The 19,588-nt window shown below is 39.4% G+C and overlaps 1 protein-coding gene across 10 annotated transcripts in view; it reads right to left on the reverse strand.

Moving 5' to 3' along the window:
* GRIA4 (glutamate ionotropic receptor AMPA type subunit 4) overlaps nucleotides 1-19,588 on the reverse strand; it is a 407,250-nt gene that overhangs the window by 106,996 nt on the left and 280,666 nt on the right. For all 10 annotated transcript variants that reach the window (XM_044257740.1, XM_044257741.1, XM_044257742.1 and 7 more), the window contains exon 5: nucleotides 11,825-12,009. In XM_044257740.1, the coding sequence (XP_044113675.1) occupies nucleotides 11,825-12,009 (185 nt within the window). The remainder of the gene's footprint in view (nucleotides 1-11,824; nucleotides 12,010-19,588) is intronic.

A 19,588-nucleotide genomic window follows, 5' to 3' on the forward strand; every position in this document is an offset into this window, starting at 1 on the left:
AAATAAATAAATAAAGTCTTTAAAAAAAATATTAATGAGGAATATAAAACTACTGAGGAGACCCCATGGGGCCCTCTGTAATCTGTCTTCAATTTGCCCTGAGCATCTTTTCATTTCCCCTGTAGCTAATGTTCCAAACATATGCATTTGCTTTCCCCAAACATGTGGCTCCAATCCAGGGCTCTGCTCTCCCACTGCCATCTGCCCTGAATGCCCGGTCCCAGCGTTTCTTCCTGGGGAATTCTGACTCATCTTTCAGCAATGTGCTTTATTACACCTGTCTGCATGGTGCTACATTATTTGCTTGTGTTCCTCTCTTTTCCTTTACATTTGAAATTCCTTCAAGGGATGGACTACAATTGATTAAACTTTATACACAGTGCTTGGGAATTGGTAGGTACTGAATAAATGAGCAAATGGGTGAATGCTATGTATATGCATAAGAAAGGAAAATGGTAGGGTGGGGTGGGCAGACACAAGAAGATGAGTTTGTGTTACTGGCAAGATATTTATACTATTATGTCATTATAGTATATGAAAACATTTGACCTTCAAATTTACATTATGATAACAATCAGCCAAAATAGCCACACAATTAACTAAAGAACAAAATTCAAAACGTATTTTTCCAGTATAGATTTTGTGGTTGTAAAGGAAAAGACAATAGGGTAAGTACAGAGACAGCATAAACCTGGACTTGGAAGAACATAAGAATCATGGGGTATACATGTGACTCTAGGGGGGAAAACAAACAAACAAACAAACCCTAAAAAAATAAAAACTCACTAAGTACAATCTTGATCTTTCTTCCATTTAACAGTGATCATGTGGAACTTATTCTCCCTCTTTTTTTCTTTTCTTTTTTCTTTTTTTTGGTTAAAAAGTACACCATTTAAATTTCCTTCCATAATCTCATCTTAATCTTGGCACTAGTTGTATAGGAGTTCAGAGAAAATCTAGATGATCACTGGGGAAGTTGTGTACAATCATGGGGAGGGTTCAGGATGGATTTGTGTTATTACCTTTCTAACCAGATCACACTGATTAAGAAGATGTATCCCTTCATTCATTAGCAGGGAAGGCACTCTACCACTGAACTGTTGACTCTAAACACTCCAGAGTTTATAAAGCGTGGTTGTATTTATGTTTACAAGACTCAGAAGAGTGCCCTCAAAGGTATTGTTGGCTGTGTTGCTTCCTTTTTGAAAATCTCACTGCCTTTTAAATATTTAAAGAGTAGATGAAATAAATTATGAAGTTACCCTCTATTTTCTCCTTAATAAGAGGTATTACTTGCCTTTCTCTAAACTACTGTAGGTAAGTCTATGCAGCTGCTTTCTATTTAAGGCTAGAAAAACTAACTTATTTCTCTAAAATTGTCAAGCAGATTGTCCTTTTTTTAAAAAAAAAACACCTGAGTTTTTGAATGTTTATGTCAACAGCAATAATGGAAATTATTTTAAGCAGTATTCTTGGAGCATCAACCAGAACAAATTGAGTTGAACACAGTCAATGCCTAGAATCCACAATTCTTCCAAGGAAAAAGTACTAGTATTCTCACAACCATATTTTCTTTGCTCTTCAAAAATCTTACATCCTGTGCTTTCTTTACTTTTCCCTTTTTTAATTTTTTTAAACTTTTAAGAAAACGAGGAATTCCTGCAACCATGGTTACTGTTGCTAAGAGTCAGTCAATTAGAGATTGACTTTCTAACTCCCACCAAATTCCATTTGCACTAGTCTGACTGAGATCTGTAAAGATGTTTCTGTTTTCTATGAAAACAACAAACTCAGTGCATTGTGATGGGATTTGTGCATTCAAATCAGTTCAGCTAAAAAGTAAGATCAAAGAAGTAAACCTTCCTGGTTTTAAACATAACCTCCTGTCTTTGAAGTTTCCCCTTACTTCGTTGCAGCTCCTGACTGAGCAGAGCTCAAGATGACAAAGCAAGCTTTATAAGGAGGCAATTCAGCAAGCTTTGCCAAGTGCCCCTGTGCGGGAAATTGCTGATACGATTTCTCTGCTGTAGTAATTTCTTTGAGTGCCTGGTTTGTTCCCATTGCATCTCACTCATTGTTACATTAATATATGGAAATGAAACTTTCGTGCTTTTTCAGCCAATACAACAAACACCAGAAAACCTTGATTTCCCACCATCGTTGGCGGGGGAGGTCTTCTGGACAAGAAAGCTTCTCAGGGAATGGAGGGCTTAACTTCCAGAATCTTAAAGGGCTTCTGGCTGCTCGTCCTTGAAACACAGAAATGAGATCCCACCTGCCTGTGTCTTCAAATGAAGCTCATTGAGATTGACTTTCATTTATTCAACAATTATTTTTGATACCCTTTCATATCACTGGGGATATACTGTAACTCTAAGCACAGACCCTGCTCTGAGGGAGATAAGAGTTCCGCAACAAAGACAGGTAGCTAAACACAACAGGAGGAACCCATATGCTGGCTACCTCGAGTCTTTACAGCATTATTTTTGATTATTGCTCAGCTCCCATTTCTGCCTTTCCCCCCAGCCAATTTTATCACATGGAAGGAGTGTCCTCCTTCTGGGCTTTTCCAGAACTCTTTGCCTTTGAGGTTGTTTCTGTTTGGACTACCCTTACCCCTCCACACCGTTCCCGGGAAAATGCAATGCGTTTTCAACGTAAGTGTCTGTTTTCCCTGTGAGGCCTGCCTGGATTATACTGAGTCACCACATTCCCTGAGTTCCTGACACCTGCTGTAATGTTTCTGATTCCGAAGCCATCAAAAACTGCGTGGCCGGCCACTCCGCACTCACGCTTCTGAGCTCCCAACTTGGGTGTATGCGCGCCCAGGGCAGGGCCAGCTCTGCTCATGTTCGCACAGCGCCCTTGTGCCTGGAATGATATCCGGCACACAGGTGTTGAATGGGGGCATGAGAAATCAAGTGCGGACCGTCCTGTCTCTGCTGCTGCTGTAGTGCCCGCGGCTTCATCCTTCCAGACACCATTCAAATAATCAGAGCCATTTTCCCCTGCGATGAGGCCCTTTCTGTAGTGACTATTCCTCATGACTGAAGCTGTGCTTCTTTTTCTCTCCTCTGTCTCTTGTACTTTTGTTTTTAAGGATTTTCTTTTGGGGGTGGGGTCTTAGTGTGAGGGGGAAGAAAAAATGACCCTATGGTTATCAGAAAGTAAATAGAATGTTCCTTTCCTTCTAGATAATGACTCAACCACTTACGGCATATGGGGGCAGGCTCTTTTTAATGCTTTATTCAAAGTCAGAGATGTTTTTGGAAGTGGAGGTGGCTAGAACTCTAGATTTAGTGTAGTCATTTATGTTAGAGATGTCTGAAAATGTATAAATGCAGATTCTAGATAAACAGACATTATCTGAGGCCATACATTTGGCAAGCTGCCAAAAATCCGTCAGCACCTGACCTCTCACTTGGATGGAACTAGCCAGGGAGGCAGCCTTAGACTTAGATTAAGTTAACTGGGACCTTGTGCACTTTTCACCAGTTAGGTACAAGTGACCACATTTCCTTGTGTGAGAAATTTCCCTCTTTCCAACTGATTGTGCCCCGAGGCAGGATTATTGGTTTCCTCTGGTGAGGCAATAAACCTCTGAGAGGTCACTGTGGTTTTTAGGCTTTTCTTATTAATTTGCAACAGATGGGAAGGTCACTAATTTTGCCAATTATCTGAGTCCCATTGAGTCTAATGGAAACCCCAATTTCCCTTGTATAAAGTGGAAGGGGGAATATTGCTGAAAGAGGCATCAATTACGTTTGAGATGTGCAATAAACAGGCAGTTCGAGATGCCTATGAGCCACTTTCTCAGCTCTTTGGTTAACAGCTATTTCATCCTGCAAGGTTAGTCCCTGTCATCTTCTCCTGACACGGACTTGGTAAGGCTTCTTACATATACCCATGGCGTGTTCCAGGGACAGTAGAGTTCCAGGTCTCCACTGAATGCCCCTGATACCATAATGTATTCAGTAAGAACCGTACCCGTAACAAAATCCCCAAGATTTTATTGGGGATTTTGTTGGGGATCACGAAATCCTTGATCACTTTCTATGTACCATGTTTCTCAAGGAAAGAATGCGTTTTAATAGGATTTTAGCAAATGCTTTTGGTTTAAACCTTAGTTAGCCAGAGCAGAGTTCCTAACCAGAAGAGAAAATGCCTCTCTTTTGCTCATCACTTTATCTTCAGCAGGGCCTGGCGCCACACCTGAAGGGGGCAGTCAACAAATATTCATAGGATGAATGAATGTACAGAAAGGGCGACTTGACTGAGCTTTTAGTCTATGCTTCCTTTCAAGGTGAATCTCATGTGTAAAAATTATAACTGCTTCAGGATCAAATGCAACAATCAGGAAGTTTTTACTGGAAATAGCGTTACTGACTTTTAGAGTGATCAAGATTTTCTAAGATCATCTTGGTCTAATGCTCCTTATTCAGAGTAAAGAGAAGAAGAATCACAAACATTGAATTAGTCTATTTACTACCCCCCCACGAGGGGGACAGGTATTTATTTATTTATTTATTATTCCATTTACTTTTTTGTAAAAATAAACAATGGAAGATTTCTTATCCATTTCTTCAAAAGTGAAAATATTCATCTCTTTTGGAAACATTATAATTTTGGGGATATAAGCCCACTTAGCAAAGAAAAGAGGTAGCAGAGAGTACAAGCTGCCCCACCATTTGTGTAATGCCTATATTCCAGAGGAGGAGCTGGGAGTTATAAGAGAAGGCTTTCACAGACTATAGGAACACAGAAATATACTTGTGTGACCCTTGCTTTTTTTTTTTCCCCTATGGTGGAGTAAAATGTGTGAGCAACCACTACCCTTAAGTGCTATTTTGCTCAAATAATTTTTGAGGCTAGGAAAACAGTTAAGATAAAATCTGTTGTAGCCTTTTCGCCACTGGGTTAAACATATGAATCTGACTGGGAGTTCAATATTCAATGGGTAAGGTCTTAGACTTTATCAGGACTCTTTGCAAGTAATTGAGTTCAGGATTTAAAATCAATGGATATATGCGAAAAGAAAATATAAAAAGGCTCCCACTATAAAGCACTAATTTTGATATGAAAGCAATTCTTGATTCCAGCTATGTTATTTTTAGCTATATTATGAAATAATTGATTGTTGTTAGAGGAAGAAAACTAGGTAAGATGAATACCACAATTGTCCAGTGAGGAATATTAAAGTAAAAATTGACATTTTAAATAACTGATCACGAACTCAACAAATATTCAAAAAGTACTTTTAGGTGTTTTTGTTTTCCTGAATTATTTCCTGTAGCTAAGTGAACCAAACTGCCCAATGGGGTCAGAAGGCCAAAAATGCCAAGTTGTTTTATTGTGGCCTCACACAAACAATATGACAGTAGATCAAACTTTGTAGTTTTGTTATATTTCTACTACCCTCAAGCTCAGTAGGTAATATTTATATAAATTCTTCCATTTTTTCCTATGGTGTAATTTAGGATAGAAAAATCAATATATATTAAACTACATTATCAAATAGTTGTTTTGAAACTCATGTTCTGAGATGTTGGAATGGCTAACTGCTATTTTATTTTTTATTTATTTATTTTTTAAAAGATTTTATTTATTTGTCAGAGAGAGAGAATACACACAAGCAGGCAGAGAGGCAGGCAGAGAGAGAGAGAGAGAGAGGAGGAAGCAGGCTCCCTGCCAAGCAAGGAGCCCAATGCAGGACTCGATCCCAGGACCCCAGGATCATGACCTGAGCTGAACGCAGCGGCTTAACCAACTGAGCCACCCAGGCATCCCGCTAACTGCTATTTTAAACAGCAATCCAAGGAAGGAAGACTTCCAAACTCATTCTATGAGGCCAACATTACCCTGATTCCAAAACCGAAGAGCCCACTACAGAGGAGAATTACAGGCCAATATTCCTGATGAACATGGATGCAAAAATTCTCAACAAGATACGAACAAATCAAATCCAACAGTACATTAAGATAATTATTCACCACAATCAAGTGGGATTTATTCCTGGGCTGCAAGGGTGGTTCAATCTGCGAATCAATCAGTGTGATATACCACATTAATAAAAGAAAGGATAGGAACCATGTGATCCTCTAAATAGATGCAGAAAAAGCATCTGACAAAGTACAGTAACCATTCTTGATAAAAACCATCAACAAAGTAGGGAAAGAGGAAAGTAACTCAACATCATATGTGGAAGATCCACAGCTAGTATCATCCTCAGTGGGAGAAAACGGAGAGCTTCTCCTGTATGGTCAGAACAACACATGATGTCCACCGTACACCGCTGTTATTTAATGTAGTACTAAAAATCCTAGCCATAGCAATCAGAAAACTAAAAGAAATACAAGGCATCCAAATCAGCAAGGAAGAAGTCAAACTCGCTATTCACAGACGACATTATACTCTATATACAAAACTTGAAGGACTCCACCAAAAAAATCGCTAGAACACATTCACAAATTCAGTAAAGTTGCAGGATACAAAATCAACATATAGAAATCTGTTGCATTTCTATAAACCAATAACATAGCAGCAGAAAAAGACATCAAGGAATTAATCCCATTTACCACTGCACCAAAATCCGTAAGATACCTAGGAATAAACCTAACCAAATATGTAAAAGAGCTGTACTCTAAAAACTACGGAGCACTTACGAAAAAAATTGAGGAAGACACAAAGCAAGAGAAAAACACTTCATGCTCATTGACTTGAAGAACATATATTGTTAAAATGTCTATGCTACCCAAAGCAATCACAAATTCAATGCAGTCCCTATCAAAATACCATCAACACTTTTCAAAGAGCTAGAAAAAACAATCCTAAAATATGTATGGAGTCACGGAAGACCCCAAACAGCCACAGCAATCTTAAAAAATAAAACCAAAGCTGGACTCATCATGATTTTGGAGTTCAAGCTATATTACAAAGCTGTAGTCATCAAGACAGTATGATACCAGCACAAAACAGACACATAGATCAATTGAACAGAAGAGGGAAGCCAGAAATGGACCCACAACTATAAGGTCAACTAATCTTCAATAAAGCAGGAAAGAATATCCAATGGAAAAAAGACAGTCTCTTTAACAAGTAGTGTTAGGAAAATTGGACAGCCACATGCAGAAGAATGGAACTGAACCACCTTCCAATACCATACCCCAAAATAAATTCAAAATGGATGAAAGACCTAAATGTGAGACAGGAAACCATCAAATTCGTAGAGGAGAACACAGGTAGCAACCTCTTTGACATCAGCTGCAGCAAATTCTTAGTAGACAAGTCTCCAAAGGCATGGGATACAAAAGCAAAAATGAACTATTGGAACTTCATCAAGATAAAAACTTCTGCACAGCAAAGGAACCAATCAACAAAACTAAAAGGCAACTTCAGAATGGGAGAAGATATGTGCAAATGGCATATCTGATAAAAGGTTAGTATAAAAAAATCTATAAAAAACTTATCAAACTCAATACCCTCAAAACAAATAACCCAGTTAAGAAGTGGGCAGAACACATGGGTAGGTATTTTTCCAAAAAAGATATACAGATGGCTAACAGACACATAAAAAATGTTCAACATCACTCATCATCGGGGAAATACAAATTAAAAAAAAAAGTGAGATGCTACCTCACACCTGTAAGAGTGGCTAAATTCAACAACACAAGAAACAAAAGGTGTTGGTGAGGATGTGGAGAAAGGGGAACCTTCTACACTGTTGGTGGGAATGCAAGCTGGTACAGCCACTCTGGAAAACAGCACGGAAGTTCCTCAAATAGTTGAAAACAGAGCTACGCTACAACCTAGCAACTGCACTACTGGGTATTTATCTGAAGGATACGAAGAGATTGACTGAAAAGAATATATGCACCCTGACGGTTATAGCAGCATTATATCTACAATAGCGAAACTATTTATTCAGCTTAAGTGTCCATCGATTGATGAATGGATAAAGATGTGGTGTAAACACACACACACACACACATACACAGACACACAAACACACAAATATTACTCAGCCATAAAAAAGAATGAATCTTGCCATTTGCAACAGCATGGCTGGAGCTACAGAGTACAACGCAAACTGAAATAAGGCAGTTAGGGAAAGGTAAATACTTTAAGAGTTCACTCGTACGGGAATTTAAGAAATAAAACAGAAGAACATAGGGGAAAGAAAACAAAAGGAGATGAAGGTGGAGCCTAAAACAAACTCTTAACTACAGAGAACAAACTGAGGGTTGCTGGAGGGAGGTAGGAAGGGGATGGGCTGGAGGGTGACAGGCATTAAGGAGGGCACCTGTGATGAGCACGGGGTATTACATGTAAGTGATGCATCACTGAACTCTACTCCGGAAACTATATTGCACTCTATGCTAACTAACTAGAATTTAAATAAAAACTTGAAATACTAAAAAAAAAAAAAAAAAAAACCCACTGAAACTCGAAAAAATAAAAGTAAAGCACACATAGGAAACACTAATTTACTCACCCTTTATAGAAAGAGCTTTAGCTTTAATAAACATCTTGGCTGTGTTGTACTTATCACAGATTTCTAGTTACAATTTTGTTTTTATGGTAGTGTTTTGGGTCCCAGGCCAGACTTTTTCAAGCAAACGATCTAAAGATATGGACAAAATTCTGCATTTTTAGCAAGGCTGACACCTCATTTCAGGTGGTTCTCAAGCCTACTATTGTTTGAGATCCACTGCCTTAGAGTATTTGTAATTAAGTTTAAAAGATACTGTAAAATTCTTAGAACAACAAATTTTAATTAATTTGAAACCTCTGATACATTATCTAACTCTTCTGGGCAGTGATTAAAGAAAAGAGATGCTAAAAGAACAAACAGTAATACATTTATAAGAACTAAACAGTTTGTGGCACAACAATAATTTGGAAAACATGTGCAGAGGATGAAGTGGTTCTCCAAACACAGTTGTCCATTCACAGACTTTAAGAGAAAATTGTGGAAGCCATTTCCATTATGTTTTTGAAAAATGAAACAAATTAAATATTCACAAAGTTGTTATTGGTAGCATGCCAATATTAAGTGTGCTCATCTTTCTAGAATCTACCAGCACATCCCCTTATCTTCATCATATTAACTTCATCATCTTCTGAAAGATGGCTACTTCTTTTCAAAAGCATTTTTTTGGTCAAGATTATTTAGCGTTTTACTTTTTTAAAAAAGGCACTGGTTGATTCTCTGAAACTGTCTTCCACTGTTATCTCAACTTATTAAAGACAGTGCAGAAATACAGGGGTAACATGTAGAAACTCTTGACACAGTTTGGACCAGCTCTTGTGTTTGGATGAGTCAAGAGTAAAACCAAGGAGCATTTAAAATGATTTGGCCTAGAGTTACAAGGAATTAAAGTATCAGTAGTTTAAAAAGATCATGTTCAGGATCAAAAAACATCTTTTCCTAGGGAAGACTTTATAGAACAATTTATTTTATTTATGTATTTATTTATTTTTAAAATATTTATTTATTTATTTATTTGACAGAGATTACAAGTAGCAGAGAGGCAGGCAGAGAGAGAGGAGGAAGCAGGCTCCCGGCTTGAGCAGGGAGCCCGATGTGGGGCTCGATCCCAGGACCCTGAGACCATGACCCGAGCCGAAGGCGGAGACCCAACCCACGGAGCCACCCAGGTGGCCCTTTATAAAACAATTTAGAGTATACTATATTCTCATAATATAGTAGATACTGTACAACTGATTAGGTTTATACTTGAAAGGCATTTTAAAGGGACAAAGTCTCATGATTACTATGCAGTCACAGGAGAAAAGAAACCTTTTAGAATTCAGCAAGGAGAGACACAGAAAAGGCAGACACTCCATTTTCTAAGTTCTGGGGGATCTACTGTACAGCACGGTGACCACAGTTAACAATACTGCATTATGTATCTGGAAGTTGTCAGGAGAGTAGATCTTAAATATTCTCATCCCTCCTGTCATCAAAAACGGTAACCATGTGAAGAGAAAGAATTGTTCATTCGCCTGCTTTGCTGTGGTAAACACTTTTAAATCTATTAATTTATCAAATTCCCACACCATCACATTAAACTTATACAACATTATATGTTAGTCATATCGCTAGGCTAAGAATATAAAAAATACTTTTGAGATGACAAAAAAAAAAAGCTATCATTTCCCCTACCAAGATTTTATTTAAGGCAAGAGTTTATCCAAAGCACTGGGGCACTCCGATATTCTTCTTAGAAACTAGCTAAGCCTCTGAAAGGAGTAAGTGTGCTGTAGGCCCTGCACTGCCTTCTCCAGACACAGTCTTTTAAGCACAGGTGCTAAGTGGAGGGTCTTTCTGAGCCTTCCTCGCGCTCTGACAGGAACCTGGCAATTCTGGGCGTTCTCAGAACTAACTGCTCTGTGGGATTCAGGAGGAGGTATTTACAAAGCTTCATTTGTTCATATCAACTCAAACTCTCAACACTGGCAGCAGTGAGAGGGAGGGAGAGCACAGTTTAAGCTGAAATGAGTGTCTTAAGAAAGTCAGAGTTGGAGCTGAAATGACAAGTCAGAAAGTTTTTCCTTGGATTCCATAAATACACGCTGAAAATTTCTAAATACCTTGAATAGTTGCAACCTTAATTATTTTTTTTGGAGTCCCTTAGGAATAAACCTAAGTGACATACAGGGTTATAATGACTGTCTTCCAATATAATAAAAACATAGTTCTTCAATCAAGATTTTTTTTCTTCTTCCAAGAAAAATTAACAGAAACTGAATGACTGTTATTTCCTCTTACAGTATAGACTGGCTTCACAAGATCTTGAAAAGAAAATATTCCCTGCTTTTTACTTTTAACTTATAAATTCTGATATAGTTGAGGGAAACTGAAAGGCATTTCGTGTAGGGCTCTTCAATATGAAGTAGGAATCTCTAGTTTTGATTTTTCTAGTTGAGTACTTAAGTTCTTGTTATAAATAAAGCTACAAATTGCTAAGTTTACTTCTACAAATCCAATCATATTATTATGCATACTATACGCAGCAAAGTAACAAAACATCTTGCTTACTATACTCTCAGATGGAATGGCTTACAATAGATAAGGCAGGAGCAAACATTTCCAAAACCACTAGGTGGCATTCATTCACCGCGATTTTGGCCAAATACGACTTAAAGCTTATAGAGATGTGGGCTGAGGAGGAAGGCAAATACTACTCTTTATTTGATGAGATTTTCCTATCATTTAACACAATAACAAAGCTCAATTTTACCTTTTCCTATCTGCTTCAAATCAAATCAACGAGTATTTGTTGAAAGATTCATTTGTGAAGAGAGTTGAAATACATCTTCACTGTGACGGCATCGCACTTAAAACATCAGAAGAAGATGAGCTACACATCTAGAAGTATGCCATTTAACTTGGTTTCATTTCATTGCTTTACTATTTCATGTTCATTCTCATGTCGCTCTTTTTCTAAAGGTTACAAAAAGCACAGTCGTGAATACTAAAACTCTCTAAGATTCTAGATGGCATTAATCTTCAAAACTTTTGTTTATGAACGTAGGAGGCCAAGAGCTCTTGGTGATTCACAAAAGGTCCTTACTATGTGGTAGGTCTTTAAAATGTGTGAGAAATAGTGCTCCTCACTGCACTAAGACCTATGAACCAAAATGGCCTTTGGTGATAAAGGATTACGATTTAGTCTTGGAGATGAATCATGGAATGAAAATGCCTGAACTCTGTACTTCAGACTGAATGGTTTGGAGAAAATACTGATGGGAAAAAAGTAAATCAAAAGTCAACTTTTTGTAGAAGGTCTAGGGTAATAATAATATAAAATCCAGGACTTACCTGTTCTAATATGTTTTGAAGCCTCTCTATCTCACAGTCTATTACAAATTTCTTCTCTTGTCGTCTGTCAAGTTCTTCTAGAAGTTGCCTATAGCTGACATCATTAAAATTTTCCACACATATAGCGCTGACATGCCAACCATTTTGTCCTGCTTTTTCCATAATAGCTTGAAGTATTGAGTACCCTAGTGAGGAAAGAAATCCAGAAGGGTTACTAAAAACATACTTTCTCTCCTCCTCCTTAATAACTTATGTAGGCACTGAGACTATGTCAACATTTTTATGCTGCAAATATACAATAAATGCTGAGAAATTTAAAGATCTGAGTGGTTGTTCTTTTAGTTGGGGGCAACACCCCTTAAAAATATTTCTTGAATGAAGGAAGAACAGCATGCCTTGAATAAACTCTCACAATCCCTCTAATAGAGAGAACATTACATTGCTTTAGACATATTTTTCATGAAATAAACCAAAAACCAAACTCAGTACTACTGTAGTCAATAAAAATTTCATAAATTATTTTTGTTAATTCTACTCACTGGACAGAATTAATTTTGAACATCTGTTTTGAACATCTGCTCCCCTTCAGCAAGGCGAAAGCAACATTTTTTGGTTCGGTTATGGAAAAGAGGATATTAAAATCTAATGCAACAGTTTTTATTGAGGATCCATTATTGTGAATGGAGGATCCATTATTATTTTTCCCCCAACCCCCACCTTTTTTGGGGAGAAGGCATTATTTAACTCGTTGTCTCTTTAGCAGGGGGATGATGCAGAAAGCGGGTGAACTGAATGGCTACTAGGCGAGGCACCAGGCATTCAAACTCATAATCTAGTAGAGCAGGAAAGACATTCAGATAAACAAATGCAAGTCAGTTTAAGATACTGCAATGAAAGCTGTACTCAATGTCCATTGTGGGCCCAAAGAAGGTTTGGTTAAATGTGCCTGCTGGGACATCAGCAAGAGGAGGAACAACTTGCACTGGGTCCTGAAGGTTGAGAAGACTCATCCAAGCTTGCTGAAAAAGCAATGTTCGCTATCTGGAGACAGTCTTCCAGAGAATGGGGTGGTCTGTGCCCTGTTGTTGGTCCTTATCTCCCTGTACTAACTAGCACAAAGGGGAAGGGAAGTCAAAGGTCTCGGTGTCTGGGTTAGGGAAGCTGGGGCAAACTTAGGAACACAGCTCCTGGAGTGTTTCTTCAGGCCAACACTGTCCTATAATCTTGCTTTTTCTAGCTCTCAGTTTTCAACTGGCATATAAGAAGAAGGGAAAAGTCTTTGAAACTATGAATAGCCAATAAATAAGAACAGGTTAGAATCAGAGCCTGGTAACCAGTGAGTTTTTCCACTTGCTTAGCATAAAAAAGAAAAAAATGCTGGTTCTCTTTAAGAAGGTCTAGCACTGATTTGAGCTCATCCTATGGCAGCTGACTGTGGTTTCTGCCTTCCATGATCCCTGGAGTCAGAGTGTAGAACGGGGTGGATTAAAAGTGAAGACTTCAAATGAATACACAGTACTTGTAAGATAAGAGGGCATTTACTCAGGCTTCTGATTGGTATGAGTCTCTCAGATTCAAGGATTCTGATTTTCAGGTAAATTTTCTACAAGTCAGAGCTTCAAACGTTACGGATGCTTGGTTAATATCAACAGATGGAACCGATGATGAGATCATATTTGAAATATAAATTACCTGGTATCCTGCCAAATGAAATACTGTGGCAGTCAGGATTCATTTTTATCTAAATGAAAAAAACTCCCCCAAGAGGAAGACAGAGGGCATGTTAATTACTCTGTAATTATTCTGGTCTATCTAGTGCTCCATTTAGTCTTCCCTTTTGTAACGCATGCTGTAGCCATCTTTTTGGATCTTACTTAGATTCCCCTTGGCCCCCACCCCAAGCCCAGGACTCTTCCCCTTATTTGCTGTCTGATACCCAGGTAACAGGATGGTCTGAGTGCTCTTTTCATGTACATGCTCAGGCCTCATTTATTCTGTTACAGGGACTTGCTCTCTGATAGGAAGCAAGGCAATGCTCCTTTTATTCATTTTTGACACCCATGAACATGTTCTTTTAAAAAATTCCAATTGACATCTTACTTTCCCTCTTTCTCCTTTTATTTAGTGTCATGCCAAAATAATTCAAAGACATGTCATTTGATTTTTTTTGCATGTTGCAAAAAAAAAAAAAAAAGATAAATACCAACCACACACATCAAAGTAGTCGTCCTGTGCCCTAGGATCAATTCATAGCTTGGCAGTGTTCTTTGTATACTGCCTTTTTACTTTATTTTTTAAATTTTCGGCATCATGTGGTTATCAGGCTTCACATCACTACTAGGCATCCAGGTTGTTATTTTCCTTCCTACTGGACCTTTACAGATTGTACAGCCACAAACCTTCTGATGAAATTAATGTATGTTCCCAGTTGTATAAGAGATACTTCAAAATTCATACTAATAAACCAAACTATACTTCAAATTCAAATTTTCGTTACACAATCTAATTTACAAATGACACAAGAACTGAAATAAGAGAAAACCCTAGGACACAGTCTTTATTAAATGGCAAAGAAAGTTGGCTGCCTAAGAAGAACTGTTAATCATAGTCAGAAATAAATGGCATCTTTTCAGTGCAGTGCAAAGGACATGCAGTTATAGGCTGGAAGCTGGAATTCTTTTATAAGCTATGTTTGATTTTCATATGCTCTCTTGTTCAGTGTTACTCAGATGTGTGTGTCTTATTTATTTGCCAAGATAGTTGGGAATATATTGTGAGTTGGGAGAAAATACTGCTGTTGATTCTATGGTTATGTAACTTGGCTGTTACATAAACTAGAAAATCTCAAGTCATGTCATACTAATTCTACACCCGGCTATGATTTGTATCTCCTAGTTATTAGAAAATCTGTAATGCGATATTATTGGCTATGAATACTTCAGGGTTTGGTGCATATCAAAAGACTAACAGAGACTTTGCTACCGTAAAGGATCTTTTAAGTCTCACTTTGACTTTAGAAAAGCTGCCTAACATTTTAATTCAATATAATTTACTAAAAACCTACTATATCCAAGATCCTTTAAGGTTTGCCAAGATAAAGACAAGATTCTGGTTTCTACAAGGAATTCACGATCTAGTCACTTACTGAGTAACTAACCATTACACAAATGACAGTACTGTATAAACCACCAAAATAATTTTATCAGAATTGTGGTGCAAGTGTACCATGGAGAAAATCACAGTACTATTTTACAGTAAGTAAATAAAGGCTTTTCATAGTAGTTAAAGAACACTATCAGTTATACATAAAAACGTTGCTTAAAATGTTTTTATGCCATGTGATGATATTATCAATTACGCTGGTAACTGATGACAATGATGCAAGCTGTCCCGAATGACCGTATCCGTGCGCAGCGACAATGTTTCTATCATCCATGGGGAATGACCCATTTTGGATGAGTAGCACCATCCAGAGATGTGGCTGCTAGCAACATGAGCTGGGTTTTATTTTATTTGATGTTCTCTCTTTCGAGAGTTATTTGATTCAACTATCTGTACACAGAGGAGCAGGAGGAGAATCAGGAGAAATTTATGTCAGGGTGCATATAATTTCAAACAGAAGAGAGTTACTGATAAGCTGTTAAAAAGACTTCCCTTCGATCAAGACTGAAAAGTGCTCATAGTGATTTTTAATTAGAAGTTCACGGGTACACTGAGCAGTGTGCAATGCTAGGTACAGAAGCCGTGTTTAGGATGGCTAAGAAATGGAGGAGAAGATGAGGAGAGGTGAGAGTGCGGACATTCTTAAGGAGTCTCATCAGGAGAATGAAGCAATGCCATGAAGGTGGACCATGACGAGGAGTCTCATCAGGAGAATGAAGCAATGCCATGAAGGTGGACCATGACGATGCACATGGGGTGGAGAAGCTCCTAGGTCCTGGGAACCAGTAGGATAAGGGTGGGACAGAGAATCAGCAAGGCTGGAGTGTGGGAACGAGCATGGAAAGAGAGGATTGGGTCTGTCCCATGGCTGGGGAGAGGGGAGTGCTGATGAGCTTCCAAAGGAGAAGAGGCAAAGGGACGCAGCGGTGGCGGGTTCTTACTCCAAGTACCAGTCCTCCCATCAACCTTGGGAACGGCTACGCGGGCACCCACCGCAGCACTACCGATGTCTCCAGTCTGGGCACGACTCCCGGCACCCCATACACTAGCATGTAGGCCTGGAAGTATGCGCCGTGCTACGTATTAACCTCCGTCTGAGAGGGAACGAGGTTCGGAGGCTGCGCTGCGCTGAGTGCCACCATGCTGCAACTACCGAATGGATTTAGCAACCATTTAGTTTGGACTCGTTCCAAAGCAACTTAGCACCAAACAACCTGTTCAAAGCCTCCTGTCTGGACTCCAAGGTCTCAGCACACAGGAGGAGTAACCAACCTTGCAGCTTGGTTAAAATGATCTGCAGCTGTGACTACAGCATTTATTCTATGCACAGTTCAAGAATTCAAGAAGGGCAGAGTGAAAATAAACGAAGATCTTCTAACTTACGCAGTTTGAGGCCAAACACGCAAACCTGACAGAAGATGGAAAGTCTTGAGTTTTCCCTTGTCTATAATCAACAGTAAAAACAGAAAATCCATCTTTAAAGATGGTCATTCTGGGTCCTGGATTTTCCCTAAAGCCTCTAGTATTTTCTGACAAGAACATTTATTGTTTCCTGAACCCGACACTCCATGGGCATATTTAATTCAGATGCCATCTTACAAGTAAATCTTGTCATCTAAATCTTTAAAGTTTCTGTTAGTTGCAAATGAGCCTCACCCTCATGAATACAGGCATACTGCAAGTGTTTTCAACCATCTGCCACAGGTACAAGGCCCTGAACACCCCCCTCCAGGCATGCTCTAACACCATGTTTTTCTTCATTCTCTTGGGCTTTTCTAGAACAGGGCCACTGGAAAATTTCATTTCAACACAAACAATGCCTGAACCTATTATTTAAATAATCACTTGTTTCCATACTAGATTCATTTTTATAGATAGAGACTCTATGGACTTCCCTGCGGTGCCCCGTATTTTCTTACTCTTCTCTGATACATACCCAAATCATATTTGTCTCCTCCCTCTTTCCAGTATTATTTTAGACCATTAATGTCTTTGTTTTCTATCCTCCAGCAACTCTGCCCTTCTCAGATGTTCTAGAAGGTACCACTCATCTTCTACCTTAGTGCCTTTGCAAAAAGCTGCTATTCCCTTTAAAAAAAACTGCTTCCTTCCACTTTTGCTTTCTTTTGTCTTTCAGAGCTCACTGCAAACATGACTTAACTCTGACTAGATCACTTTCCCCCTTAGCTCTTCAAGCTCTCATAGTTTTCCGTACATTTGTTTCCAAGATTTTTAGCTCACTTTCTAACTATGTATTTGAATGATGACCCGATTAGGTCTTTGCCCTCTACTATACTGTAGGCTCCACAAAGTTAGGGACGGTCCCTGTGCTCAGTGGATGCTCAGCAAAGAGTTGTCTGAATGCACGAATGAATTAGAGGGAATTTCACAGACAAGAGTCAGAATGTTACAAGGCTCGGCAGTGAGAAGCAGCATGACAGGTCACATCTGGGAACCTCAAACTCTTCAGTTTATCTCATGTGTTCTGAAGAACGAGGAGGATATGGACAGATTTTGGTGTGGACTATGGGAAGGGCTCCAAAGGCAGCAGAGAGAAGCAGGCAAAGTTCTTGTCATTAGGGCTTTCTCTCATATCACAGAATTTGGTCTTTATTCCTCAAGGACTTCAGGAAGAGAATGACAAATGTGCTGCAGACCGACCATTCAGCTGAGGTGTAGGAATACAAGGGATGGAGTTAACAGGAAACGGGAAAGCCTATTCGGAGCTCATACTGAAGTCAACCAGCTGAGATGACAGGGGAAGGAGAACGGATGCTAGATGGGGGAAGGATGAGTCTGCTTAGTGGTGATCCATGTAACATCAGGGATATGGAGGACGAGGATTTGGGCGTGACATCAATCTGCTCTATTGGTGGTCATTTAATCCTGTTTTCAGAGGGCAGTTAGGTCTTTTATGATATCCTGAAGAAGAACATACTTTTCTACTTGGATTTCCGACGTCAATTGACTTCTGGTGATAAGGCCTGGCACCGCCTCCTTCGGCACCCAGACCAGTAAGCTAGATTGACACAGGCTTGAGAAACCCAATTTTCTCTCTTGCTATAGGCATCCATTTTCTAAAGACCGTCTCTGTAGATTTTGAATAGTCTCTAAGAATAAACTGGATAACTTCACAAGCTCGCCCCCAGAATCATCTATCTCCTCAGCGCTATGAGCATTTATTAGTATCTTTTCATAGTGGACAATCTCTTTTCATGTAAGAAAGGCATTCCTGAAAATTTTGCATAATTCTAAACTCCAATAACTAAACACTAGTTTCCTAATCAGAATATATGTCTGGAATGATTTCTATATGGTTATTATTTTGCTCCTAAGTTGAGATTTTATCAATTTTAAATATCACACTATGTAAAATTCACAGTTCTGATTATATATTTTTTTTAATATCACACTATAAAAAGTTCACAATCTGAATTTGCACTAAAATGCAACCATTGTATCTTTTCTTTTTTTAAAAATTTATCTATTTTAGGAGGGTGGGGAAGGACAGAGGGAGAGAGAAAGGCAAGCAGACTCTCACAGAGCTTGAAGCCCAATGCAGGGCTGAATCCCAGGACCCTGAGGGTCACGACCTGCGCCAAAATCAAGAGTCAGATGCTCAACTGACTGATTCACCCAAGTGCTCCAACTATTGTATCTTTATAAGAAGATTAAAATGCAGATCTGTGAATTAAGAGGCAACCAAATAATGTTTGTCTCATATTAAAACTTAAAAGTACTTAAGACCTAATTTTGTATGTTAAACTTCCTCCACATGGCAACGCTTTGGGAAAGCAAAGTGTTGAGTTGAGAGGAAGGACTGAGGCCCTCGGAAAGAGGACTTCTCTGCGAGAGAATGACAGGTGAAGATGGTCTGAAGGATGGAGATGGTGATGAGCACAGGAGCTAAGGGCTGAGTGGCAGGAAGCTTGAGGAATGCCTCACAGATTATTAATTGTCAAGAGACTGGTTTGTTGAGTGGCGGGTTCATAAACATACTAAGCTTTATGACGCTTTGACAATTCAGCTGGACCTCAGGACAGCCCTGTGAAGTAGGTCTGCTCATCCCCACCCGGTAGATGAAGGAACAGAGATTAAGGTGAGCTACGCGCTGGTAGCCCTAGCAAGTGGCAGAACTACGATGTGAACGCAGGTCCCCATTCTCAAGTGGAGGGGCTCTTGAACCCCGCGTTAGCGGACAGGGAGAGCTGTAGATGAGACTGGAAAGTAAGGTCAAGGCTGTGTTGCCGGGGTCCCTCTTCTTCTCAGGAACACAGCTAGCAAATTAGCATAGTCTGTCAGTGTGATCTTCCAAAGCACTCAGAGAATCTAATGTCTTTTCCAAATACCACTGTGGCTGCCACCCCGTGCAAACCAGCGTCCTCTCCTGTCCGGGATCTATAGCCCTCTCCTGAGACAGGTGTCCTTGCTCTGCCTTTGCCCCCTTCGGACTGGTGATAGCACGGCTCTGAGCCCACAGACCAGCCCCCTCAGAGCTCACAGCCCTCTCGCTGCTCGCATAGGGCCCGCCACCTTTCTGACCTCATCTGTAGCTCACTTGCTCTCAGACACCGCCAGCAAACGGCCCTCCCTCCAGCTCTG

Source organism: Neovison vison, chromosome 7 (genome assembly GCF_020171115.1).
Source record: "Neovison vison isolate M4711 chromosome 7, ASM_NN_V1, whole genome shotgun sequence".
Classification (NCBI taxonomy): Eukaryota; Metazoa; Chordata; class Mammalia; order Carnivora; family Mustelidae; genus Neogale; species Neogale vison.